The sequence below is a fragment of the Falco peregrinus genome, chromosome 1, assembly GCF_023634155.1.
Source record: "Falco peregrinus isolate bFalPer1 chromosome 1, bFalPer1.pri, whole genome shotgun sequence".
Classification (NCBI taxonomy): domain Eukaryota; kingdom Metazoa; phylum Chordata; class Aves; order Falconiformes; family Falconidae; genus Falco; species Falco peregrinus.
Window position 1 is genome coordinate 11,251,943 of NC_073721.1, and position 27,453 is coordinate 11,279,395.

At 42.5% G+C, this 27,453-nt stretch overlaps 2 protein-coding genes across 6 annotated transcripts in view; both read left to right on the forward strand.

The window, feature by feature from the left end:
* Positions 1-7,085: 7,085 nt before the first annotated feature.
* On the forward strand, positions 7,086-20,238 carry PRXL2A (peroxiredoxin like 2A). Of its 5 annotated transcripts, none has more exons than XM_055791227.1 (6): positions 7,086-7,272; positions 13,389-13,568; positions 13,940-14,031; positions 18,267-18,407; positions 19,456-19,620; positions 19,756-20,238. In XM_055791227.1, the coding sequence occupies exons 2-6, from the start codon at positions 13,391-13,393 to the stop codon at positions 19,852-19,854; spliced, it is 675 nt and encodes a 224-aa protein (XP_055647202.1). In that variant the 5' UTR covers positions 7,086-7,272; positions 13,389-13,390; the 3' UTR covers positions 19,855-20,238. The 5 variants fall into 5 exon arrangements, with proteins under 5 accessions (XP_055647202.1, XP_055647192.1, XP_027651351.1 ...); XM_055791217.1 differs by having other exon boundaries at positions 7,088-7,268; XM_027795550.2 differs by lacking the exon at positions 7,086-7,272 and adding an exon at positions 7,402-7,530.
* Positions 20,239-26,504: 6,266 nt separating this feature from the next.
* Positions 26,505-27,453, forward strand: part of TSPAN14 (tetraspanin 14) — a 41,689-nt gene continuing 40,740 nt past the window's right edge. The window contains exon 1 of the mRNA XM_055802790.1: positions 26,505-27,071. The gene's annotated coding sequence lies outside the window, so the exon portion shown is untranslated. The remainder of the gene's footprint in view (positions 27,072-27,453) is intronic.

Sequence of the window (27,453 nt, forward strand, 5' to 3'; positions counted from 1 at the left end):
GACTACCACTTTATCTACAAGATAACCTGGGTAGTAGTATTAAGTATAACTTCAGTATCAACATTCAGGAAGCTTGATTGCTGTGAAGTCTGTTTTATCTCCAGTGAGCTATGTCCTTTGAAGTCATCACAGCATCATGGAATGGTTTGGGTTGGAAGGGACCTTAAAGATCATTAGTTCCAATTCCCCTGCCTTACCAGCTCCACTAGACCAGGTTGCCCAAAGCCCCATCCAACCTGGCACTTGCAACTTTTCATAAGTGCTTTGTAACTAGAGATTAGCTGGAGAACCACTGCAGCAATAGCAACGTTATTTCTCAATCCTACATACTTTAGACCGGTTTTCTTTAGTTACAGCATGGAGATTCCGTCTAGCTTTGCTTCATGTTTAACAAAACAAGCATTTCTAATAAAAGCCTATGTTAGGCTTCCTTGTGTTAGTAGTTCCTCACATGTATACAGAGGAAATGCTGTCCTAGGAAGGATAAGCTGTCAGTCTGTGTGTGTGAATGGTTTGCTACTGTTCTTTTGAAAGCGAAAGAGAACCCTAGAGTAACAGAAGGGGAGGTACTGATTCCTGCTTTCTGTGGGAGAATTTGGCTGTATGTACCCAATGAACTGGGAATTGGAGCTGTTTTTAAGTAGTTAACTTGGATCTCTTTTGTGGTTCTTGATAAGCTGAATAATTTGATAGCAATAGTTAGAAAAAATGGATTGGAGTAAGCCTGAATACTAACTTAATTCCAAGTGGAAATAAAAATGTTCCTTACTGTATATTTCATCCAAAGTTTAGCCTGCAGTATTTGATGATAGTTTTCTTTGGCATTTCTTGCATTTAGAAATTGCTTCAATTCAGAACCCCTTCTGAGTCATCTTTTAATATGCTTACCTAGGGCTTCCCCTGATTCAATAAAAACACAACTAATGGTTTCCATGTGAGCCTAATGGCTACAATTCAGAATTATTTCTGGGTTTCACTGCCTTCCCTATTTAGCATTTAGGGTATTGCTCATCTGGCTTGGTAGACCTTTAGTCATGTTTTTTTCACCTGTCTTCTCCCAGCTGAAGTGACTCTCATTCACATCCCATAAATCTTTTAGCCTATAATCTCTCTCTTAGTACAGGTGAAAACCTGTAATTTAATAAAGATCCCACAAAAGGATTTCACTAACTCTGTTCTCAGTGTTTTTTCAGCTTTAGCTAACCAGAGCCCCTACAGGTTGTCTGTTAATAGAATAGCTGGCATAAGCAGAAAAATACTTGCCAGATAATCTCAGGGTGCCAGCTTTGTTTCTGTGGCTGTTCTTGGATCGTCATGGTAAAACCACGGGAATGAGGCATGACAGATCATTTCCTGAAGAGTTGTGGGTTGAAATGCAGTTAGCCTTTCCACTCCCCCTTTTACCTATCTAAGCAGCCTCCTTTCTCTCCCAAAAGTCTTGAGTTTTAAGCTGAAGCCGTAAGATACGTGATCGGTCACCAGTTTAAAAATGCTTTTCTGGTAATGCAACATAGCAAATGTTGACCTTGAAAGAATTTGATGTTGTCAGTGCCCTATTTCACACTGCCCACTGTTCCATCCCACTGTTAACTGCTTATCACCCAAATACAATCTTAGTTAAATCAAGAGCTGGAAACAAAATCTATTAAAATTATGCTGGTTTTTAACATAATAAAATGGTGTATCCACAAAGTACTTGATTTTTACCCCCTACACAACCATTTTAGGTATGTACTACACTTGTTTGACAATTTATGCAGTGGCAAAAAATGACAGTGGATGTGAGAAAAATGGGTGTGGGGAAAAATGTTGGAAACGTGACTAAAAGAAGGCAATATGGGGGTGTGTGTGTGTGTGTCGTTTTTTCGTTTGTTGTTTTTTTTTTTTAACTTGGAGAAAAGTTATATTCCTTAAACTAATTGCTAGCTTTGACAAGCTTTAGCTGTTGAACAAAATATTCAGGCAAAATCTATATGATGTCTTTGTGAACTTCTAGTTCTGGCTCGGTGACTAAACTAGCATCACCAAAAAGAGTGACATGAAATGTAACTTGGTTCTGGGAAGACTCCTCGTGAATTAATTATGTATTCTGCTGGGAATGTTACAGGAAGCCCTTCACACTCCTATTAAAGGCACAGTAACACATATGTTTCAGGAAATGGAACTTGCAGAAGTGATGCTGTGGACTTGAAAGGTACCTTGCTTAGTAAAATGTCTTTCTCTTGCATTTATCCGCATGAGATATGCCTTTGTCAGTTTAAGTCATTAGAGTTCATTTCCAGATGTTTGGTGATTGTGCCTTTGGTGCTTTGTTACGTTGTTTTTCTTTCAGGTTGTTGTGACAACAGTTAGGAAGTACAAATTGTTCAGCACAACCCCTTAAAATTAAAGTTCACAAAGAATTAATTGGAAACCATACATCAAAAATACGAAATACATAGTTTGGTGGCCCTTCCTAGGTTGATGTATTGTATAAAGAGAAGGATAAATGCTAAAAGAAAGAACAGATATGCAGTGTTGAAATTTGAATAGTAAAACATTTGTATTTTGCTCTAGCACAAGGAGATACCACAGGCAAATAGTTCAACATAGCAAGAGGATTAAGAGCTTACCTCTAAGGCTATGGTTGGAGTGTGGCTGTAACTCTGCTTGATAAGAAGTTTACTTGTGCCCAACTACTCTATCACCTTACCACCAGAAGTTGCAACTGAGGTTAGCTGGCATGTAGATTTGAGTCTGTAGCCAGGTTCTATCAACATTAGCAAATTGGCATCAACACTTCTAATAGCAGGGTTATTTTGTTTTTCTAACCTGAATGTTCTTTCAACAGATGAGATCATGGAATTTTTTTCTCAGATTTTAAATATTAAAAGCAGCTCATCTACTACTGGAGAAGCTCAAATGTGTTAGAGGAGGCCCAGTTTTCTTCCTTAGTGCTTGAACAAATAATTCTGAATAACAGCTAAATCAACCAGTAAATCAAGTTATTTTGAACTTCACAAAATTGGTCATCTCCAAGCTTTACACACTTACATAAAAAAATACACCGGTTTTTTTAGCTACATACAACCAACTTGACTGACTATAGAAACTAGCTGTCTTAAGGACAATGTAAGACACTATTTAGCTGCACTAGTGACACAAGCAGCCTTGTCCCTTACTGATGAGTTCTATGGGTTGCAAGGTGTGTAACTACTTCTGAAGTCTATAGTAAGGAATTAACAGGTCAGTTTTGCCCCAACAACTTGAAAGAGAAAAAGCTTAGGAACATGTTGGGTGCCTGGATTTTAAGAACAACTGTGTAGTACTTGGTGGTTAACCAGAACCACTGCAGAATGACTGTTTTCCTCTGATGTCCTGATCTTGCAGAAGTGCTATCAATATGGGTATTTTGGGATGTTCAAGAGCCTGTTTTTGCTTATAGAGCCTGAAACTTGATTACTGTTCTTCTAGTGCTTGAATAGTCATTAAAAATAACTTTTTTTACTAGGCCTCGATGTCCTACCTAGCATGAGAAAAAAGAAAAAATTCAAATAGAATAACAATATAGCTAGCACTGCAGTAAACAGGACAAAGAAAAACTATAGGCCACTGAGATTCAATTCTGCTTTAATTACACTTGCCTGACGTAAAGATATGCTGACGTAAAGGCTGATGGACAGAGAGGACTAATGACCTCATCTACTCTTTCCGAAGGCTTTAGTTATCTATTGTATTGTTCTAAACGGTAGGTTTTTCTGTGATTCACTGTTTAGTAGGCTATTGCCAAGGGGGATTTGTTATGAGCATCTGTGTAGCAGTTAAAAAGACTTGCTAATTCTTTCTTCCTGTTCCTGTCCAGATGGCGGGTGTTGCACAAATCTCTTCTTGGTGTCCCACTGTGAACTGCTCATGTGGGTGAAACTGATTTCAAAAGACCTGTAGGTCCTTCGGTTTCTTCTGTGCCTACTGCACCCTGATCTACCTTAAGATAAATCTGAGATCCTGTGTCCAGACTGGCTGTGGACAGACTGGTGCTTTTATTTCCTGAGGATCAGGATGGGGTTGAAAACACTACCACATGCATCGTACAGCCTCCAAACAGGAGATTACTTTTGCCTGGTTGAAACCTATGCCAGTTTGCATCCATGTAGATATGCCTTTAGAAGCACATGGCTGAAAAGTTCAAGAGGTGTTTTTGTCTATCTGCACCCAGTCTTAGTGGCTCAATATTGAAAATCTCAGTTAGTCTGGAAACCCTTCTACAGACTCTACTACTGTAGGACCTGGATCCTGCCTTAGCCCACCACTGGCTGTTTCCTGGTTGCTTTTGAGATCTCCTGTTTCCTGATAGAAAAGACAGTTTGTTTAGTATAAGCCATTTGTCTAACAACGCCCTTGGTCTAAAGCTGATCTATGGAAGCATGATCTGACAAGAAATAGAAATAATTAACTTCTGAAGTAACACACAGCTTTGTCATTCTGTACATGAATTGAAAATTTCGTAATGCTAAATCATGTTTTAGCATAGATACTGATACAGTGCATGCTGGGTGACTTATGCACAGACATGCTCGGGAAATCTAATTAACTGATATACTAGCAGTTTACAGACTGATCCTCTTCAGTCAGTTTAACTGCTATAAAATTGAATTAGGAAAGCAGGTAGAGAATCAGTGTGCTTTTTAAGAACACTGTTCAAAACCTGAGAACTAGAAGATAAAATGTTGGTGCCTGTTGCTTTGTGAAATGTTCTTTTCATGTGTGTTAGGGACTTTATTGTTCACTTTTTTTTTTAAGAGGAAACATAAGAGTATAACATCTGAATAGGTGTATGGAAAAACTGAACTACTATGGATCAATTACCATATGATTTTATCCAGTGGCAAAACCAGAAAACCAAAGAAGTGAAATTTCCATTTGACTTCCCTGCCAAAATCTCAATAACTTTCTGAAGCAGTAAAGGCAAGGGTAGTCTAATAAGGACAAAATAATTGTTGCTGCAACTCCAGTTATGCAACACAGTAGGTTTTCATGGAAAGCAGACTTTTCTGGAGATGTAGTCAAGAGAAGGTTAGATTCCAGTATTTTCATGACACCGTTTTCCTTTGAGTTCTGCATCTACTAGAAGTGCGCATGCATTCAAGGAATTTCACTGCTTTGTGAAGTAGGAAGATACCGATGCAATCCAGATGCATGGGCTCAGATTTTTCTGCATTTTTCATTTTTACAGTAGAGACAAATCAAGTCAGTAATTTTTGTGATTAACTGCTTATTGCTCTTGCCTGATGCCTTGTAATGGACTCCTACCCAGAGCAAAGAATGTTGTTTTTTTTAAAAAAAAGATGTTTTCATCTTGTCATAGGTTCATAGATGGTCCCCCCTGTCCCGTCCCCCCCCCCCCCCCCCCCCCCGGAATACTGGCTGCCTTTGCATTGTGAAGACCAGATGCCAGATAGTTAAGAGGTGTAACTTCTTGCTTAAGAAAAAAATAATGGGCTTTTTGTTTTGTGTGCTTACCATGACAACAAAAATAATGGAGCTGCAATTCTACCATTGCCAAATGTTGACAGCTGAAGCCACAACCATTATAAAATTCAGAAGAAAAGAATGTTGACAGCCTGCAGAAATCAGGGTTTTAATTACATGATCATGGCTGAAAAAATTCATCAGTCATTTTTTTGTTGTAGTGTTTTTCCGAAGATTGCTGTGTCACAGTGGCAAAGCTACGTATATGCTAACGTTGACTGCATTTCAGAAATGGTGAGAAAGCCCCTTTAACCTATTATGTTTGGTATTGGCAGAGACCCTTCCCACACTGGTTAGAGAAAAAATACAGATATTAATTGGTTTCATATATTTCCGAGGAAGAAAAGGAGCCCCAAACCCTTCAGTCCTGCCAGATTCCCCAGCTCTTTCAGGTAGTCTGGTAATGCTGTTTCTGCCATGAAGTTTCCTTAGGTTATTTTTTAATTGCTGGCAAGTCTGAGTGACTTCAGTGCTTTTTAGAATCCATCTGATTTGTAAAAGCACATGTATAGATGAAAGCATAGCTACCACAATTTCGGGCAAGAAGACCCCAAATCTTTCCCTGCAGCTGCCTGGGACTGTGCCATTCCGACGTGTACTAAGCCACATGATGCCACGGGGCTGTGTCTTGTAAAGCCGCCAGTTGGTGTGGCTTTCCAGCAGCGCAGGGCCACTGTGCCCTCCTGTAGGGGCAAGGCAGTGTGCCCACTGAGCAGCCAGCTGCTGGGCTTGGGCTCAGAGGGCTCTGCCGGGGCGTCCAGGCAGGCTTCCAGGTGATGGTTTCTGAAGCATCCCACCACAAGTGGCATGTTGTCGCCTCCAGTTTGATCAGTGCTAGATCAGAACCCCAAGGCTGTTGTTGCTTCCAGTTAGAGAACTTGTTCTGTGGTGAGATTCCTCAAAAAAAAACAAGGCATGTGCTGAAGATAAGCTGCAAATAAGAGGTAAACTAAGCAGGTCTAACCAGAGTGGCCAGTGACTCCCAGTTAAGAGAGAGGTCAGAAAAGGCCATTTGGTCTAGAAAAGTTTGGGATATGCTGAAAACCAGTGGCTCTCAGTCATTTGGAATGTAGACTCTCTGGTACCATCAAAAAGATGGCATTCGTTGTCCTGAGCTGCTGTTGTTACTGGCCAGACTGTGCTGTCACTGCTACTACTGGTTTTGGTTTTCACTATTTTAAGTGCCAGGTTAAGTGGAGACCTTAGGAAACAGTCCCAAGGTAGTGAAGATGAGTCCCCTTGGGTTTCTGGCTGGAGCAGTGCCTAATGACCACAAGCAACTGAAGAGTGCATTCGTTACATGATGTTGTGACATGTTACTGGCTGGATTCTCTGAACAAGTATATTCTTGAATGCAGTATATGTAAGCATTCTGAGTGCTCCATTAATCAGGGTACTGGAATGATAAGCTCACTACATTCTTAGACTTAAGTCATTAAGTTGGGGGGTGGGGGTGGGGGGTGCCTTAAGTATATTTAAGTGCTGTCTCTTAGCATATATTTCGTTTCTTTCTTAGCGTTGCCAGAAGCTAAGAAAATCCCGAGTGGGGAAAAATAGGTCCCGGGAGGCAGTGAGAGGTTGCTCCGCAGCCCGTCCCTGACGCCGGGGATAAGCCCCTGCGCCGCCGGGCCGAAGGGCACGCAGCGCCGCCGGGCCGAAGGGCACCCAGCGCCGCCGGGCCTGCGCGGGGGGCAGCGGGGCGGTGCCCGGCGCCGCATGTGGCCTGCGGGAGCGGCGGCGGCGCGGTGCGGGGTCGCAGTGTGAGTGAGTGCGGGCCGGCGGGGGGGGGGGGGCTGGTGCAGCGGGCGGCCTGTCCCCGCAGCGGCGCGGGGCTGCGCTGTCTCCTCGCCGCAGGCAGCGGCTGCCGAGGCGTGGGGGCCGGGGGCGGCAGCGCCGCGGGCCGCGCAGGGCAGGCGTGGGGCGCCACCCCTCCGCGCTGCAGGGCCGCGGTGGCCTGGGCAGCTCCGCGCCGGCCGAGCCCCGCAGCTTCCCCCGACCTCTGAAGCCTGCGGTCCTGATGAGGTCAGTCCTGGTGATGACTGAGTGTTTCGGTGCATCCCCGTTTGCCGTGTAACTTAACCTGGGTGTAAGCAGGGCAGCAGGCCCGGCGAAGAGGCTCCGTGCTCCGTTTCTGGCGTCGTTCCTACCGCTGTGGTCCAGCCTCAGGTGCGATCGCTCCGCTCGGACTGAAGAAACGCCCTGACCGCGCCTTCGGGCTGCTTGAAGCACTAGCCTGGAGCGGCCTCAGCGCAGGGCGCATCTCCCCGGGCCGGCTGAGGGCCGCCAGGCGGCGGGGAAGGTTCCTGGCCGGGTGTACCAGCAGACTGGCCTTCCCGTGAGTTACAGCCTGGTTTATGCATAGAGCATCCGCTGCCCTGTGGGTTTGAGTTGAAATGTGTAGTGATCATCTTGGGTTTTTGCTTTTAGCGACGAATAATTGTGCTGTTGGGAATGTGAGGAATGTGGAAGTTAAAATACAAGAGAGGCCTAAGGGTCCCAAAAGGTGGGAAAGTAGTTTAAGTTTGGATTTGCAGGAGTTATGGCTGGGTTGGAACGGGAGGGACCACTTGCTGCCGTGTATCACTTGGGTCCCTGTGTTTTCAGTAAGCACTGATTTGCACCATTAGTGGGTCTGTTGGCCTTCCCCTTCTTTCCCCATCACTGCAGCCTGCAGCTGTCCTGCTCTGGGTCCCCAGCAGACCCCACAGTGAGTTTAGCCAGTATTATCTTCACGTAAGGACTTTTTGCAGTTCTGTGCTCAAGGTATTTCCTCCTGTCTCCATGGTATCTCCATTTTGTTGATCGAGCAGAGATGTGAATTTTCCCCTACATGGTATCTATCTGCCAGTTCCCTCTGAATACATTTGGAGAGCTGGAAGACTTCCAAAAGCGTTGGGCCATAGCTCTTTGCTCTCCCTTGCTCAAAAGAAAAGGGTTGTTGAGATGTTGGGTTTCTTTAAAAAAATCTAAGAATGGGGGAGATTATTTGGTCTAACAATTAACTTCCTTTCAAAGGAAGGAGTGTGGTTTGGGTGCTTGACACAGCAACTTTCCCTTCAGCTAGAGCCAAGAGCAGTTTTGTACTGGAGTAATGAAACATTTGCAGACTGGGAAGAAGTGTAAAAAGATGCCCGTTACTCTCAACACAAGGAATTTACAGGATCTTTACAATGGTGAAAAGACAAAAATCCCTTCACATTGTGAAAATTACGTTCATACCATCAGAAATGTTAGGAGGCTTCTTTGTGTGTTGATTTTTTGCATTTAAAGGACAGTTTAGGTTGGAAGGGACCTCTCAAGTTTCTTCGGTCAAATCCCCGCTTAAAGCAGGGCTAATCTTGAAGATGGGTCAGGATGCTGTATTTTGTCATCCTTAATGGTATTTAAAAGCTCATGAAATCTTGATGAGCATGTTACCAGGTTATTGTGAATTGTAAATTTTCTTTATGGGACTAAATATGTTTGTAATCATATGACTCATTTGGGGGAGAATGTCTCATAAAAAATAATCAGCTCAACTTGTTTGGGGTATGCAAGTTGTGACAAAGCTCTGAAAGATTTTTAAGCTTAATATGGAATGTCTTGGGGTAGTTGGCAGCAGAAGAGAAGGGAATAATAAGCAATGGTCAAAGCCATTTTAGACTAGGGTATATGTGTTGGTGCAGTCTTGCTTGAGAGAGTACCCATTGAGTGTTTCCACTTTTGCTCCACTGTCGTCTTAGGAAAAGTATGTGAGGAAATCTGTGTGCTACCCTGAGTTTTACTGACAACTTGAAAACACAGGCTTTCCAGATTTTTGACACAGCTGCAATGGGTCATGTTTACACTGCTAAAATAAATGTTTAGGGATAGCTATCCCCTTCATGACAATTTTTTCTCCAGTTGTAGGTGGAAGGGAAATGAGACATCTAGAAAGCCATGTTTAAACTGGTCGTCTTGACACAAAGTGAAGACCATCAACTGGCACTTCAAAAAGGATTAAGACTAGGCTTGTTTAAATTCTGGTTAGCTGAGTACTAATAGACTATAAAATTACTCACTGTCATCTTGAACATCTCGTGTGGTCACCACAAAAACACACAAAAAGATGTTTTTCCTTTTTACTTTGGCCTCTGCTTTCTGTAAAGAGAAGTGCTGGTTCCCTACTGGAGGTTTTAGCAGGGTTGAGAGCCTGCAGTTGTGATAGTTCTAGAAAAAATGCAGTTCTTCAGCAAAGGGATGTTACCGCTAAAGCAAGTAACAGAGCATAGAAATGCTGGGTTAACTCACCAGTACAGCCTCTATATTGAAACTTTTTTCCAACATTGTGCAGGCTTTGTAATTGTTTCCAGGGTTGTTTGTATTGTAATGGCATGTAGTGTGCATGTGTGTGGGGATTAGAAATAGTATAAGCCGAAACATTGGGAAAATACTACTTGTGAAAAATGCAGACTTGAAGCACACAGTTTATCATGCAAGTCTTAAAAGTTTAGTGCTGTGTGCCCAGCTTCAAAACAGCTTTGTGTAATTCCTGTTCCCTGTACCCACCCACCCCATAAAGAGGGTAACCATGTGTTCGCTTAAAAAAAAAAAAAAAAAAAAAAAAAGTTAAATGATTAAGATACATTTAAAACAGTCTTGCTGTGGATTGGACAGCCGTTCTTTCGTAACTGTTGCAGGGTGACTGTGGCATGTATTGCTCAAAGTCGCTGAGATCTGGGTCTGGTCCACAAGGCTTAAGAGCTGGACTCCTGCCTGGTCCTGCCTGCCAGTGCAGTTTGTCTTCTCTCTTGCTGGTGCTCGCATTCAGGGGGAGCTGGTGGTGGCTGATGCTTGTGCAGGCTGCATGGGTTCTGGTGAGTGCCTGCATCTAAATGTTAAAGTCTTATGGGATGCCCTGTTGTATCTTCTCCTCGTGGATTATGGATTATGGGATGCTTTGTTGTATTTTCTTACTGTGCATTGCCATTTCATGTCTCAAAGTTCATAGAGTTGGATCGCAAGGTGGTAGCATTTGTGTTTTAAGGTGGGGTGGAGGATTGTGAAGTTTTTTGGAGCTTCAGATTTCCTTAATAAACGGCAGATAAACAGAAACAAAACTGCTAGTTGCAAATACTCAGCTGTTTTGCATTTCATCTCTTCACATGGGGTTCAGTGACATAGATATGTTGGGGCTCAGCCTGTCTTAGCAAATGTTTTAATAATCCTGGTGGCTCTTTCCCATGCATATTATTCAGAGTGGCTCACTATGGTGCTTGCTTAGAAGGGGAGGAATTTCAGTATCACCATGCAAAGCTGCTTCTTCCATTCCCTTATTTACTTAAATAGCAAAAGATTCTGCATATTTGAATAGGGGTTTGGGTTTTTTTTGTCACTGAGGGGACATCAAAGAGTCCCTCTAAACTAAAAAGGTGTGTTGACTACGCTTAACGATCTCTCTCTCAGCTACAACTGAGAGGAAGCTGGCTTTTAGCAATGATAATAATGCCAATAAAAAGCTATGGGGGATCCACTCATTAATCAGTTGCCACAGATTTCATAACATTTGTATATACAAATGACATGCACAAGGGATTAATACTTGGTTTTTACTCCCTTCTCTTTTAAAAAATTAATTAAAAGAAAAAGAGTTCTTTACCAGACAAGATCCAAGTCCAAAGAATAGTTGAATAATCCAGCTCTGGGAGGCAGCAGGGCTGTAGCCTTTTGAGTATGCCACAGAGATTTTGAGTGTTAACACGAGGATATTGCTGCATTATGGCAATACATTTTGAACTACACTTTGATTATTCCTAAGGCTGGAGTCAGGATGACCTCTGATACGAGTGAAAGGCAGATACCAAAAACTTGTCAGTACATTATGACTTTGATAAAATGTAGAAAAAGCAGATATGCTCAAGGAAAGTTTCCCTTGGTTGGAAATAAGTGAGGTGGGGTAGAATCTGTTCTTTTATCTGTGTTGTGTTTGTGTAGACTGGCCTTGTTTCCTGCTTGGGATCATGGCTTGCTCACATTTCTAGATACTGTGATATTGCCTTCCTTGGAGCCAAGTACACTGTTAAAAGAACAAAGCAATCTTTTTTTTTTTTTTTTTTTTTTTTTTTCCCCTTTTTCTTTTTTCAACCAAATGCTTTCTAGCTGTTTTTGCAGGTAAGCAGCTGGTTGTATTTGTTTGTCAGTAGTATTCTGGAGCTAGTTTTAAGGATGGAAAGGGATTTTCTCCCAGAAAATCCTAGGCACAAAAGCGAGGAGCTACTAGTTCTTGCTTTCTGAATTCTGGCAACAGCTAGCTGTGGGGATAAATACTAAGTGTGTCTCTGGTTTATTGCAGTCACAGTTCAAAATAGTAAAATTTTACTATATTTATGACAGAAAAAAACCTCTCCCATACAAAAGTATATACAGACAGCAATATTTACCAAAACAGTCTTGTCAGGGAATAGGGTTTTGCAGATGGCTCTGGAAAAAATTTGATTCTCTGTATTGTGTAATACTAAAATTGGGTGGCTGCAAATCTATAGCCCTTTGTAACACATAACTGCTGTGATGTAAGTGTACACTGACTTCTTATACTGCCAAAACTCCAATGACTCTTATACCAGTTGTTGCTCAGAGCTGGATCTTGAATTTTGTCCATGAGACAGGGCTAAGTGTGCTTTCCTGCATCCTCTTAACTGGTACTGCCTCCCGGGAAGGTGGCTGGCAGATCTTTCCAGGCTTGTGAAACATGTGCAAGGGTCAGGATTGGGCTGTAGGGTGTTTGTGGATGGATGACAGTTAAACAAAACTGCCACCAAACCGGAGTCATTGGTAACAAGAAGTATGTTTGTACTTTAAGACTTGGAAACGTGTATATAATGGCTTCTATTGCAATGTTATCAGTTCTAACTGATGGGTGTGAGTTTAAGTTGTTTGTTCCCGATGTCATATCTGCTTTAGCAAGAGTGGAAATGGGTTAGTATGTTGAAGGTGCTGTCCAAGGCATGTTTGTAATGTTGGATCACTGTGTCTAATCAAATGGTTGCAAGTCTACATATTTCTGTCTGCAGGCATGACTGATGGTCTCTGCTTTTTGGCTTGGTGCCTGTTTTGGTTCTAGTGGTGAACTGTAAGGAACAGGAAAGGTTACCAGTTATGGTGAACCAGATAAAAAGTTTTTGGTTTTTTTTTTTTTGATTCTTCTGTGGTATAGTTGTAAACTGCACAAATATATATTGGGGAGAGGGAAACATTTAATTTACAAACGTTTCTTTTTGGAAAAAAAATGAACTAAAAAACTCCACCACTGTCATACTGTAATAATTTAAGTTACTGGCTATCATAAAGGTCATCATGTTAGATGCTCTTTATTACACATGTATACTTCAATCATCTTTCTCCTCATTGCAACTAAGCACTTTAATCATGAATGTTTTTGTGAGTCCAGTAGCTGGAAAAGGCAAGAGTATCTTGTTAATAGTTTTGGTGTGGGTCAGGCACAGAACTGGAATGTAATCTAGATCTTCTAAAACCCAGTTGAGTACATTAATAAATCATTGAATTATTTAGGTTGGAAAAGACCCTTAAGATCATCAAGTCCAACCACCAAGTCCACCACAATATAACTGCAAAAGTTAATTAAAAAAAATAATTCAAATTAAGATCACATAAAATAAAACTGCTATGTAACACTAGCAGTTTAGAGGTAATGTATCTTATGAAAACCTAACACTTAATGATGGTAAATGAAATAAAATGATAACGGAACATTACTCCCTCCGATATATCCACATATACAGAATGTCTACAGTCAAACCAAAAATATCTGTGTGAGGTTTTAGTTGGTTTTTTTAATCCAGTTCCTCTTTGTCTGGGATCATTGATGTCCAGTTTAAGAACTGCTTGCTTCTTTCTCTTTCCAGAAATGTCCTTCCTGCCTGACTTTGGGATCTTCACCATGGGCATGTGGTCTGTTGGTCTTGGAGCCATCGGTGCAGCTGTGACAGGGATTGTACTTGCTAATACTGACTTGTTTTTGTCCAAGCCAGAAAAGGCTACACTGGAGTTTTTAGAGGAGATAGAGCTAAAAACTTTGGGGTCAGGTAAGATTATGGATGTTTTAGCCCACATTCTTCAATAACTGGGCTTTTATAAGAATATTTGTAAGGCCAGGGTTGGAAGAGTTTTTCTTAGTCTTTCCTAGTTATAACTCTTAGTTGGGTGTCTTGATAGCCAATAATTCTGATGAAGGAAAAGCAATCAAAAGCTGGTATTTCTGGATGAAACATGGCACACTTTTAAAAATCAGTAAAGTAATAATACCCTGTTATGCATATAGAATTTTTCTTTTTTATATAGAACTGTATTTGAATGTGGAATTTTCTGTGGTGCTTTATGTTGCTCCTTAAAGCTTTAATCATTATAAACAAGAATGGCTGAAGTTTTTGTTGATGCTTTTTTCCTGCATAAACAGAACAAAGAACATTCAAAGCAGGAGAACTATGGAAGAAGAATGGTGCAGTGATCATGGCTGTGCGAAGACCTGGATGATTTTTGTGCAGAGAGGTACTTGCTGGGCTTGGGGATTAATTAGGGAGAGTTGAGCTCTACATGCACAGATTCCCTTTAAGTAAAGGGAGGTGGTGAGTAGGATGGTCATCAAATAAATCTGAGGTATCTGAAAGGCCTTGTTTCCTAGCCCAAACTTGTCGCCAGCTGACAGCATACTTAGTTCTCTTTGGTGGTTTGTATAGTCTAGGTTCTGAGCATTTTCCTTCTGAAGGTAGTGGTTATGTGATTTTTACATCTGCCAGGGACCTAGGCCATGGTAATTAGAAAGGGAGATTACACAAAATCCGATTGGTAATGAGTCTTATGAGCTAGTTGTGTTCCACATGTCCAAAATAAATCTCTGTAAGCCAGGTAGTTTCTGGTCAAAAGCAGCCCCAGACTGGACTGGCAGAAAGCCATCAGGTAAAGCTCATCAGAAAAAAAAAAAAAAAAAGCAAACAACAAAACCCCAAGGAAAACAAGTGCATAAAGAGGAGTCCCTTGCTGTTCTGAATGCTGAATGTGAGGCAGGAAAGTAAGGAGTCTGAAGACAAGGGGTTACTGTTCCATAACAAGGTGGGTTGGGACACAAAGCTGGCATTAGGCTCCTTGCGTGGAGGCACAAGGAGACACTTAAAATATAATCTGAACATACCATGTGCCTAAGAACAGCCATAACTTGCACCTTGGACATTATTTTTCTCATAGCTATGGGGAAAAATAGCTATTATGTTGTTACTCACCGCTCTGTAACATGGAGTAATTAATATTGCAATCACTTAATTAAGGAATCTGCTCCCATCAGTAGTAACTGCTTAAGTATGTGTAGCATTCATGGAAGGTTAAAGATTAAAGTACTTTGCTTTCTGAACAGGTGTAGCGTAGGCAGGAGGAGAACGCGCTAAATGCCTGACTGTGGCTTTTGCATACAGACAGGGATTCATTAATTATTTATATATATATTTGTAATGCTAACCACCCTAAATAGAAATAAAGCACAAAATTCAAAGAATTGTTGTTTTTCTTATTCAAGAAAAAATTGAGGTGAGAGAAATTTAATTTTCTAATTCTTGGTTTTGGTTCAAAACTTTAAAAACAGCAAAAAACCAACAAAAAAAATCCAAACAAAAAAAAAATGCCAAAACAGAGGCAGTTACAGCACTGATCAGCTAATTAGGGCAAAGACTAATTTTGTATTTTAACTGTGAAAGTGTTTGAAAAAGCTTTTAAATTGTCTAAACCTATCTTGGATAGGTAAAAAATATCCATATAGACATAGTTTAAAAGGGTGCATGTGAGAGTATTGGGTGACAGGGCAATGAAAGCTGCAGGCAGGTGAGGAATGAGGCTTGTTGTATATTCAAAGCATTTTTGTGAGTTGACTCCTGCTTTTCTCCTAGGAACAGTTCAGTTGCATTTTTTTTTTTTTTGTCTGTTAACTTTTCTCCATAGTGTGACAGCAGCTTATTTCCCCACTGTCACTGACTTTGAGCTGGTAGAATGGTTGAGTACGGGTGACTTGCCATACCTGTTAACCTGCAGGTGATAGGTTTTTATTTTTTTGCAAGAGACAAAATATACTTTTTTCCTGCCATCTTACACCTTGGAAAGGATATTGAACTTTGTCCTTTTTGACAGCACCATGAAGGAATATGTACTTCCCTGGACACAGTGGTGGCATAGAAAAGAGGCTATTTTAACTTATAGATCACCGGCCTGGTACCAGTGGGAGGACTTGCTTCCATTATCTACTATAAAGGATCTCACAAATCCTACTGGAATGATGCCCTTGGATCCTTGAGAATTGAGGCCTGTAGATTTAAGAAATATGGTGTCTTTTATCTTTATCATCTACATCCTAAATCACCAGATTCCTTTTTTGTTATTTAAGATACTTTAACAGGACTGCACTTGTACATCTTATAGTCTGGAGCCAGCCGTGGAGCGATCCAGTACTCTAGTCATTGTGAAAGTGCCATGGGCTTGCTAAATATTGTAGGTATCAACTCAAGCAGTCTGAAGTAGCAGAAGAGCCACAGTTGAACTATCGGAGGGGCAAAGTGAAATGGGTATTGTTCTTTTGGGTTGTCCGTGCTTGGGGGAGAGAGAAGGTACTCTGCTAGGGTGTGCTTGTCTGCTTTTTACAAAAAGAAGGAAACAGTTGCACAGACTAAATGAAATGGTCACAGCCCCATGATAAGGCTGCACAGCTTTTTTGTGATACAGTGTGCCCACAAAAAAAAAAAATAGACTTTGCTTTGTCTTATTATATCAATTTTAAATAGCAGTAGAGAAAAACAAACCAGGTCTAGTCCCAAGATGCTGCTTGGAGTCTAATCTCTTGAGAATTTTAAAACTTAACTATGCTTTTACATCATTCTTGCTCTCTCCCCTCCCAAAAGCCAAGCAAGAAGACCTAAAATAAACCCCACCAAACTGCTGAAGTGCCTTTCTCCAAAAGGTTAAACAAGGTTTGATGGTATTGCTTGCTGTCTAGAGACTGTGGCTTTACAGGGCACCCCACTGGAACATCGGTTCTCAAACATGTTAGGTTCCAATACAGATCTTTTTTGTTTTGTTTGTTATGAGAGTTTTGAACTGTATAAAAAATGCCAGGTAAAATTGTTATTAACCTCCCTTTTAGGAAGATCATAAGGCATTTTGTTGAGGGGAAAACAGAAAATAAATAATTACCAGTTTTTTAAGAAAAGAGAGGAAAGATCCAGCAAGCATAAGCTATGATCCTTAAACTCTAACCACTCACTACTCAGTGTTTGGTTGTGATGCTGATGCATCCTTCTTAATTTCTTCTGGAAAAGAGTAGTGGACTGGAAAGCTGCCCTTACCCTTTCACCTACTGATGTCTTTCTCTAATATCTTTTCTCTTGTTTGTTCACCCCTATCTGTCTCCTGCTTGATACTCGCTAAATTCTAATGTCCTTCAAGCCTTTGAGTTAAGGCTTTTTGGTTAGGTGGCTAACGGACGGTCCTGTAAACTGTGTCTACTTTTCAAAGCATGGAGTTTTTTGTGGGAGTTTTGTCCAGTAAAAATGGCCTTTCTCCACTGGAGATGAGAAGAAACATATTTTCAATGCGTACTCTAATCTGTTGGAAACCTCAGAGGTGTTTGCGCAAATTGTGGGAGCAGGAGTTCCTTCAGCAGAACAAAAAAAACCAGCAGATGAGCAGTGACACCTTATACTTCCCTTATTCACCAGAAAAAGCAGTAGTGCTTTTTTAAGTTTCTTAAGGCAACAAGCTGCAGAAGGGTCTGCCCAGTCTTATGGGCAGCAGCTGAGGGAGCTGGGGGGTTCAGTCTGGAGAGGAGGGGGCTCGGGGGTGCCCTTATCGCTCCCTGCAGCTGCCTGACAGGGGCTGTAGGCAGGGGGGGTCGGGCTCTGCTCCCAGGGAACAAGGGACAGGACAGGAGGGAACGGCCTCAGGTGGTACCAGGGGAGGGTTAGATTGGGTGTGAGGGGACATGTCTTCACCGAAAGGGTGGTCAGGCACTGGAACAGGCTGCCCGGAGAGGTGGTGGAGTCACCGTCCCTGGCGGTGTTTAAAAGCCGTGTAGATGTGGCACTTGGGGACGTGGCTTAGTGCTGGGCTTGGCAGTGCTGGGTTAAGGGTTGAACTCGATGATCTTAAAGGTTTTTTCCAACCTAAATGATTCTATGATTCTGGAATACTGAAGGTGTGTGAAGAAATTCCCTGATAATTTTTGCTGGGGGATCTAGGTAGGAGAGTACATCTTCACTCCTTTACTTGTTCTACACTTGTATAGCCTGCTCTTGCACAGAGCCCTCTAAATATTTTGCAAAAAGGCTGATAAGGTGTATTTCTACTTGGAAAAAAGAATTAACTTTCTTCCAAGGCCAGAATTTCTAAGCGAAGTGCAGGCAGGATCTTTTTACTGTTCTGTAAACACTTCAAAAGATAGTTGAAGCCCTAGCTACAGGCAAGGTGTATCTGCAGCTTTGAGTTAAAAATATGTTTTCTTCAGGATTTTAATATTTTATCCAGTAAACTGAAAAAAATCTCCCTCCGTGCTTAATGAAAAAAAATTTAGTAAATTTAATGAAGACCTGCCCAGGAGTAGAACTAGCTTAAACGTCTGATTTACAGGTCTGTTTCTGCTTTGTGCCTCAAGCTAGAATTTACGTGTGTTTCTGATGCTTTTGAGATTCAAGGTGAAGCTTTCCAACCTCCATTTACTGCCTGAAATGTTTGGGTCTTTTTTCCTTTCTTAGGAGGCTTCTGAGCTCTCCTCTCTGCAACCTCAGCTGTCCAAGCTGGGTGTCCCTCTCTATGCTGTTGTGAAAGAGAAGATAGGGACTGAAGTGGAGGATTTCCAGCATTATTTCAGAGGAGAAATCTTTCTGGATGAAAAGGTATAGTGAAGTCAGTGTTCTCCTTTTGTTTAAAAACAAGCTGTTGAATGTCCTCTTTGAAGACCTTGTATAAATAATATAGATAGAATGTGGTCTCAATGAAAAAGGATTTAGTAGCATTGTAGTTTAAGAAGTTAATTAGCTTTGCTTTTCTATATATATATATCCTGCTCAGCTTACAAACTGTTCTGTAGCTGTGCACTGATAACATGCTGTTGCAGCATTATTCCTCCCCTCCCCTTTAACAGGTAAACAATATGGCCTATTAATATTTATTCTTTCTTCCAATGGCTGTGTGACTTTCTGGTGTTTATGGTGTATGAATCAAGGTGTGAAGCTGACAGAAATAATTAATTCATGATGTACAGGCCAAATTGCAGTGATGTGGCTTGTCCCAGTGCACTGGCACATGCTGTATTGCCCGTCTCATGTCCTAGAAAACCACAGCCCTGCTTACTCCTTAACCCAGAGGATGCATTTAGAAATCATTTGGCTTCTGAAGGAAAAAGAATACATAGTTCTCAAAATCAACTAGAAAGATACCTTTACTTTTCCTCCTCACTCTGCCTGTGTGAAAAAATCATTGTGATATAAAAAAAAAACCCCAAACACAAAATCCCATAAAAAACAAACACACACGAAACCAAAAACAGATGGCTGATAAAGTTTCAAGGACTTGGCACCACTGTTATCTCTTTACCAGCATTTTTATTGCCATACTTCAAAAACAAGAAAAAATATGTTTAGCACAAAGAACCCTTGTTGCCAGCAGTAGGGATGTGGATGTACATGGGGCTTAAATAAATGTGGATTAGCTTAAAATCCACATGAATGGTGGCGGTACCACGAGCTGGCTGTGTGGAGGTAAATGGTCAGGTATTGCGTTAAAGAGGTTAGTTCAGGTGCAATTTCTTTTTAGATATGCTTGGTTAGCTTTTGTGTGTTGCAGCCTTTCTTGGATACCGGATCAGCTGGTTTCCTGAATTTCATTTGGTAGGAAAAGTCTTTTTAACTTTGTTTGCTGAGATAAGTTTCTGTTTCCCTGCAGAAAGGCTTCTATGGTCCACGCAGACGAAAAATGATGATGTCAGGATTCTTCCGCTTTGGAGTCTGGCAAAATTTCTTCCGTGCTTGGAGAAGTGGATATAGTGGTAACCTAGAAGGGGAAGGATTCACCCTGGGAGGAGTATATGTGATTGGGGCAGGAAGACAGGTACTGCAGGCCATCTAGGAGGCTTTTATGCCTCCTGTGAGACCAAGTTTCTTTTCTGGAATTGTTCAGGTGCTGGTCAGTTGTTCTCCCGTGGGGATACTAGTGTATGAATTTCTCTCTTGTGTCTTCAACTAGGGTGTTTTACTGGAGCATCGTGAGAAAGAATTTGGAGACAAAGTCAGCCTTCCATCTGTCCTTGAAGCTGCTGAGAAGATAAACCCACAAGCTTCATAAGTGGAAAATTAGTTGCACATGTTTCTGATCACAGCTTGAAATGTAGAGTGTATCCGTTTCTTGAACATGCAGTTTAATTGCTTCTTAACTAGTGATCAGCGCAAAGGAAAGATTCTCTAATCAAACGTAGAAAATTATGAAAATCCTCCTGGATCTTTTTTTTTGTTGCTTTGCAGCCTTTCAGGTGGTCAGGATTTCAACTGCTCTTTTGTGTCTGACTGTATTAATGAAAGGCTGGGTCTAAAATTTGACCTAGCCTAGATGTTTTCAGTCAGAGACAGTCGGTTGAAAACTTGTCTACCTAGGGGAGCAAAATCTGCTAAGGCTGGAGTAATGCAGTACCAGCTGAGGTTGAAGGATAATAAAACTTCTATGTAAATGAAACGCTATTGCCTTTTGTTTTTTCATTAATGTGTAGACACATCTGTGTTTCTAGAAGACTAAATCTTGTCACTCCTCTAGATTATTCTGAGATTCTGCATTCAAGACATGCCACCCAGTAAGTTTCTTGGTAGTTAACTGCTGGCTCTAGTTCTACCAGGTCTTTGTGTGATTCCTTGCAAGAAAGGGTGAAGACATCTAGTGTTCATTTCAGAAGATAACTGTGATAAGGGCAAGTTCCTTCTTGTGTTTAAGATTCTAAGAAAAAGGAACAATATCACAGAGCAGTTTGGGTAGAGTTTCCATCCTGGCTTGAGTCTGCAGTAGAAATGTAGGTAGTGTTGCACAATATGATCCATGAGAGCCCGTACGATGCATAGCCAAATATGTGTACCTAGACTGAAGTATGAACAAGACAATGTGAATTTTCGAAATACGCTGATGTTTCAAAGTCTGAAACAAATCTTTAACATTCCACTTAAAAAGGATTATCAAGTGTTGCATATCCTTTGTTAGCTGGTGTATGTAAAAGGCTAGGTAATTGGAAAAATATGCAGGCTAGAACGTATTAAGCTAGCAGAAGAATTAAAGGGAAGGATTTTTTTGTTCTAGCAGCAGGTCAGTCCAAACAGCTGTTGTGACTTCTTCTGAGTGTAAAATTAATGAAACCTTCATGTATCTGAGGGCAGGGATACTTTGCACCACTGAAACATTGGTAATACGGCTATTTTTGTTCTGTGTGCCAGTGCCTATCCGTCTCTGTTACTGAGCTGGGTGCAAAAAAATGGTCAAACATGACACTGACTTTATGAAACCTACAATGCCAGAAGCTCTAAAACTTCACAAACATTGGGGCTTGGCTTTGTTCTGTGTTAAATCAGTTACATAGGCTTTAAAACTGCATCATTATGGATGAAATCCTGACCTCTTTTTTTTTTTTTTTTTTTTTTAATAATATTTGTGTCCAGGCAGAACTATTGTTAACTAAAAGTATATGCTCTTCAGAGTCTGTTCTTCACAGTTCCCTGAAACACCCCTAGCAGTGAGAATTTTGAGTAATTCGTATGTTCATGAAAATATTTTGTTTAAAAACTAAATGGAAATTGGGCTCAATGCATGCAGCTGTCAGCAGACATTTGTGGTTTGACTGTTTTGGAGGATGGGGGAAAGAACAGGAGTTTGGAGAGTAGAGCAGCAGAGTCTAGAACATATTAACTACATGATACGGACTTCATAAGGGCTCTTCTAGGAGTCATGGACAGGTGCAAAGCACCATGTATTGTCTCTGTCCATGTTCTGAGCTGCCCAGGTAAGTATGTCTGTAAGATGGTGTCAAAAAGCTGTTGGGTGTTCAAAGACATGAAATGACTTGACTGGAGGTGGGCTCCTCTGAGAGTTTGCTCCGTGAAATAAAGGAATTGTGCCTGAAGGCTTTTTGTCCCAGGTTTTACCAGTGAAAGTAAGTACGTGTATCATGAGTTCTTGCCTGACACGAGGCACCTAAAGCTCTGTGCAAATACGCAGTTTGAAGCATTGTGTAAGTGTCCCTTCGTCAGCAGGTTTGGAGGGCATGTGGTAGGAAACACAAAAGATTCTAAAAGAAATGGGTGTGATGTGAGCTACTGTTTCTTACAGTTGCAAGATGCTACTAATAACAAAGATCTTTCTCACAATAGGAGGAGAAATCTGGATCATGGCTCCTATAGAGTTTTGCATTTTCTTCCCAGTGGAAACTGGTAGAGCTTTGCTATTTGTAGAAAACATCTTGCACAGACGCAGGCAAAGAAGGTACTGATCTTAGACCCGGCTCTCAGGCCTTGTTCCAAGGGCTGCTTATACATTGCACATAAACATTTAAGTACGAAAGGCATAAACAGTCCTTGGAGAATGGGCTGAATGGAGAATGAATCTATCTGGGAAGCCAGATAGATTCCAAGGAATTTAACATAAAGTGCCTTTAGAACCTGCCAAATCTGGGGAGCATCTACTTAAAATGCTGTGTACATGCAATTGAATTCCACCCACTTTGATAGAGCTGGCTGCCAGTTCTTTCAATCAGACTACAGGAAGTCCTAAACGATGACATGGATGCCCTGGTGTTGCGTCTCTGCTGTTAGCCCACCCAAAGGGGCGGTGTTTTGTGATTTTGGAAACAAGCAGCAAGCCATTGTGTCCAGCATTTGGCATGTTTAGCTAAAACATAATAGCTGTTAAATATACAAATCCCTAATGCTACAACATGATGAAATATTCCTTTAGCGTAGAAATATTTTAGAAAGACCTGTGAAGTCCTTTTGAAGGAGATATATATATATATATATTTATGTATATAAAGCACCTACCACATTGAGAAACTTTCTTTGGAAGGTATTTATTAAAATACGGAGATTAAGGTTTTCAGCTCTGTGAGCTTCAGCAAAGGCTGATGTATGGTAACCATGTCAGATCTAGGTCTGGGAGAGTGTATTTTCCTGCTGTTAACACTGATAGTTCCCATAAACTGCTAGTGGGACAGTGTACTTCTTGATTTGAAAATTATGTAAGCTTATCCACATTTCAAAGTTTTCCAACCTTGTCTTTCAGAGATAAGTCAAAATTTGGAGTTAACAAAAGGTCCAAATGGCATTTGAAAATGTTCTGAAGAATTGTTATTGATAAATTTGATAATTTTTTTTAGCCAACCTTGGGATTATTTGGAGCTGACTCATCTTTCGGAACTCTACATTGACAAATTACAAATGGAGAGGATAGAAGGTACCCAGTGACTAGGAGCTTGGAACAGTTAACAGGAACTGGAAATGGGCAGTGTCAAATAAAAATGACAGCAAAATAGCAAAGGAGTAACAAATTCTAAGTGAATTTTCAGTGCTGGAGATGGCAAGGTCTGACTGGTTGTAAAGCTTTTCTTCAGATGAGGAATGTTCATTGAACAAAACTGTCATAGTTGTTGATTTTTTAGTACCAACAGCTACCTCTGCTGGCCCAGTTCATGATATGCATTTAATGTTTTGATTCGGGTTTTTTTCCCTTATAAAGCACAACATGTGCACAAAGTCTAAATCACTTCTCAGTGCATCAACTATCACATCACAGTTCAAGACTCAGCTAGTTAGTGGAAACTCTAATAATTGAAAGTTTATTTAGGCTAGGCTTGAGAAACAAAACCCCTGTAGCAATTTCTCTTCAATCAACTTTCCCTTCTTTGTTTGCCCTGTTTCCCCATACAAAAAGAGGGTTAATAAATAGGTTTGGTTTTTTTTTAAGAAGGAAAATGCTGTGAAGTCAATGGGGTAGGTGTAATATAGGAAGGTTCTTTTTTACTGGAACTTTTAAAAATACCAATTACATTTTTTACTTGCGGTGTCCTTTTAAAGCCATTAGAAGGATGGCTTGCCTTGGGGATGTTTTCTATTTATTTCCTGTTCCGCATTTGTGTTTCCCCGTGTGGGTTATCCATACCCACGGCTGTCAAACTGCCTGTAGTTGGTGCCATTTACGAATATCCACAAAGAAGGGAATGACAAGGGATCCCTGCGATGTTCTGATGCGTTTCCTGCCGTGCATTGTGGTAGAAAGAATGAGCGAATTTCTTTCTTTCTCTGAACCGCTGGATGTCACTGCTACCCCAGCCAAAATGAAGGTCAGCCGTAAACCCGTGGTTTTTTTGTGCAGTAAGATTTGCATAATAAAGATGCCAGGAGGAGACCACTATAGATTCCGATGAGGCTAGAAGAAAGCTGTTAGAAAATACATCTGCTCCTGCGATCTTTTTACTTGTACGGACATTTTCTCTGTAAAATAAGCAACTTAAATGAAGTTTCTGATACAGTCTGTGGTATATAGATATTTCTAAATGAGTGTGGAGGGAATAAATTATTAACAGACTCACTGTACAGTGAGTCTTATGTTTTAGTAACATTAATTTTAAATACTGCCAGCGTGTGAGTGGCTTGCTTTGTCCCACAGAGCTCCGTCAAAGCCTCGGTGTAGTGGAGCTGGAGCAGCGAGGTGCAATAGCCACCTGATAGCGGCAGAGGGAGCTTGGGAGACGGAGTAAACCTTGTGGCGACTTGATGAATGAAGTTAAATCATTGATTCAGTTTAATCCACTCTAATTTTACTTGATACCTGAGTAGTTCCATCCTAATTTATTCTTCTTGTAATTTATCTCGAAAATGTTAAAAAGGTTTTCCCTGAAATATTTCTACTTTCTCTTTTAGGTCCAGGTACTGTTTTCTTTGTCTTTGAAGTTGTTTAAAGCCTCACAGTAGCTTCTGTGGGCTTTTTTCCCTGCGCACCTTCTTCTCTCTTAACCTCATAATTATCGAAACCACATGATAATTCCAACTTTAACTCTGATTTCCAGAAACCTCCCTGCATAAATAGAAATTTCTTCCACTAAAAAGTTGTATTTGATGATAATAATGATGCTGAGCAGATACAGTGGAATTGGTGAATAGGTAATGCCATTTTCTACCAGCTAGTCCTCATAATGAGTCATTCATATTTCAGGAAATGTTTTGTAGTGGCCAGAGGAAAAAGCATTGACAAACCATACATTAACATTGGCCTGCATGAGTTCACTAAAAAATCAGATTTTCCATTTTCATTCCTGCAGTATTATTATACCCTTTTACTGCCAAAGTTACTATTTTTTAAAAGTCTTCCAATTTGCCCTAGCACTTAGTTAATGTTTTTGTGATGGATGACATTTTTACCCTAATTGTCTCGGCAACACTGCGAAGCACACAGAACAGAGATAATGTCAAAGGCAAATAAATGGGACATAGAACGGTTGTTCGAACTGTCTCTGTGCTAGCAGCACAGTCAATTTAACTACTCTGCAGACTGCTAACACAAACCATTTTACAAGACTATTTTAAGCTGCCAGAGAACCTTATTTTACTGCCAAACGCCCTTCCTAATTCCACAGTCCTTGCATCCTAAAGCTGTTGAACTTCCCTGAAATTTCCCCATTTCCCCTGCTGAATCTTAACATTTACTATTGCATCCTCCATCTTCCTACCTCTTACAGAAGCAGCACACTGAAGCTTTCTGCCTTGGCTCTGGACTTTCTGGAGATGTGACTCTGTAAGATGACTTAAGTACTTCTGAGATGGAAAAAGGATCTGTTCTAGTTCTTTTAACCACCTGGGCATCCAGTGACCTTTTCTAGCTCCCCTTACTCACTTTGCTCCTCCCTAAAGTTCAGGTGATTCTTCTAGCATCTTCTTTCAGCTTTACCAGTCAATTCCATTTTACTTTGGTTTCTGAGAAGCCTCAAGCAAGCTGGGGGAGGTCTACAACACACACACATTTTTTTGTTTCTCTCCATATTTCTTTGAACAACTGCTGTAGGAGATGAGGAGGAATCTTGATAATGCAGCCGGTGGGTGGGTGACACACTGGTGTCTATCTGCTTTCTCTGACTGCAGATTGGTGTGGGTGAGGGGAACTGTGTGTTTGTAACATAGTAATTCTAGCATAGTTTTTGGTTGTCAGCCTTGACCTAGTGAAGAATTACCACACAAGAGAAGCACTAAGCCACCCCCGTTTAATTGCTCAGCAGTTCCTTTCCACTTTTAGCTGAGCACCAGGTGGGGTGGCTGCTGCCTTTGCAATTCTTGAGCTCAGGGGAACGAGGAAGTCCTCAAAGTCCAAGGCCTGGAGCAGGTGAAGGAAGCGCAGAGAATATGAGGCGGCCTGTACCAAACACCTCTGGTGCTGAACTGCCGTCGCCTTGCCTGCCTGCGCACAAGTGTATTTTCATAGTCAGGTGCTGAAGTAAAGAGTTTTGCTCTACATTTGACAAAGAGAACAAAAGCAACAGAAGTGCTTCCCTGTGCCAGGAGGTTGCGATGCCTGGGAAAGAAGGGCACGGGAGCAGTGCATGAAGTCAGGAGCTAAGCTGGGCAGGGACGGGGCAGGCGCTTCCCCACCTGCCGGGCCCAGCCACCTCAGGTGTGAGCCATCACTTGCTCACCACATGGGTTTAAAAACCCCATGACTCAGCCCCCTCCTGTCTTCCCAGCAACCTCGAAAGAGAGGTTTAGAAGCCCCAGGACATCTAAAGTTTCAAAATACCCTTCAGGGTCGGGTCGATTTATTTTATTCCTTCGCCTTCTAGCTTCCCAGGTAGAGGCCGGCCGCTCACCCCGCCGCGCGCGCGCGCCTGGCCGTTTCCCGCCGAAGCCCCGCGGCAGCAGGAAGCGGCGCTGAGGGGCCGAGGGGAGCGCGGATGTGGCCGGCCCGGCCCGGAGGCGGAGCTGCTGGCGGAGCCTCTTCCGCAGGGCGGGGGGCGCAGCCATCTCCACCAGAAAACGAGCCTCAATAAAAAAGCCGAGAGCCTTCCTGAGCGGCCGCGGGCTTCCTCCAACTGAGCCGCCGGAGGGGGCTGCGGGGGTCGCCCGCCGGGAAGGGGCGGTGGGAACGTGAGGCGCTCGCAGCCTCCGCCCGGCCTTCGGGGGCCGCCGGCACTCCATCGCCAGCTCGGGGGACGCCCGCGGGGATCACGGCAGGCGGAGCGGCCCACGGGAGCCCAGCGGTCCGGAGACAGCGCTGGGCCTCTGGCGCTCCCCTTTGTGTGGAGCGGAGCTACGCGCGGGCGTGGCTGCAGGACGTGCGTCCGCTCGCACGGCAGCGGCGGGGCGGCGCGGCTCGGCGGAGAGGCACCCCTGGCGCTGGTGGCCGGCCGCGCTTAGGCGGGGAAGGTCCGGGAACGCCGCCGCGCCGTGTCCATGGACTAGCTGAGGCAGCGGAGAGATCCCCCATTACGCCGACGGCCGCCTCGCCCTCCGCCCAACTTGGCGAAACTTAGCGAGCAGGCTGCTGCCCCGGTGAGTCCCTGCCCGCCCCGCCGCCGGCCCGGGCATCCCCCTCAGCCGCCTGCCCCGGGGGTCGCGCCGCGTCCCCGCCGTACGGAATGCCCTTTCCTCCCCACGCTGTCTTTAAGCACCGGCATTTTGACACACAGCCCAGCCCACCCCCCGCGCCCCGGAGCACGGCTGTCCCCTGCGATATCCCCCGGGAGCCGGCAGCCGTGGGAGCGGGCGGGCAGCAGCCTTCAGGCTTCCCAAGTTCCCGAAACGGCGGGGCTATGGCGAGCCTCTGCCATTGTCCTTGTCCATTAAAGGAAGCCGGGCGAGGCTTCCTCTGGGAGTTCAGGCGAAGTTGTTGTTTCGTTGTGAGGTGCGACGAGGGAGAAAAATATTTAGCAAA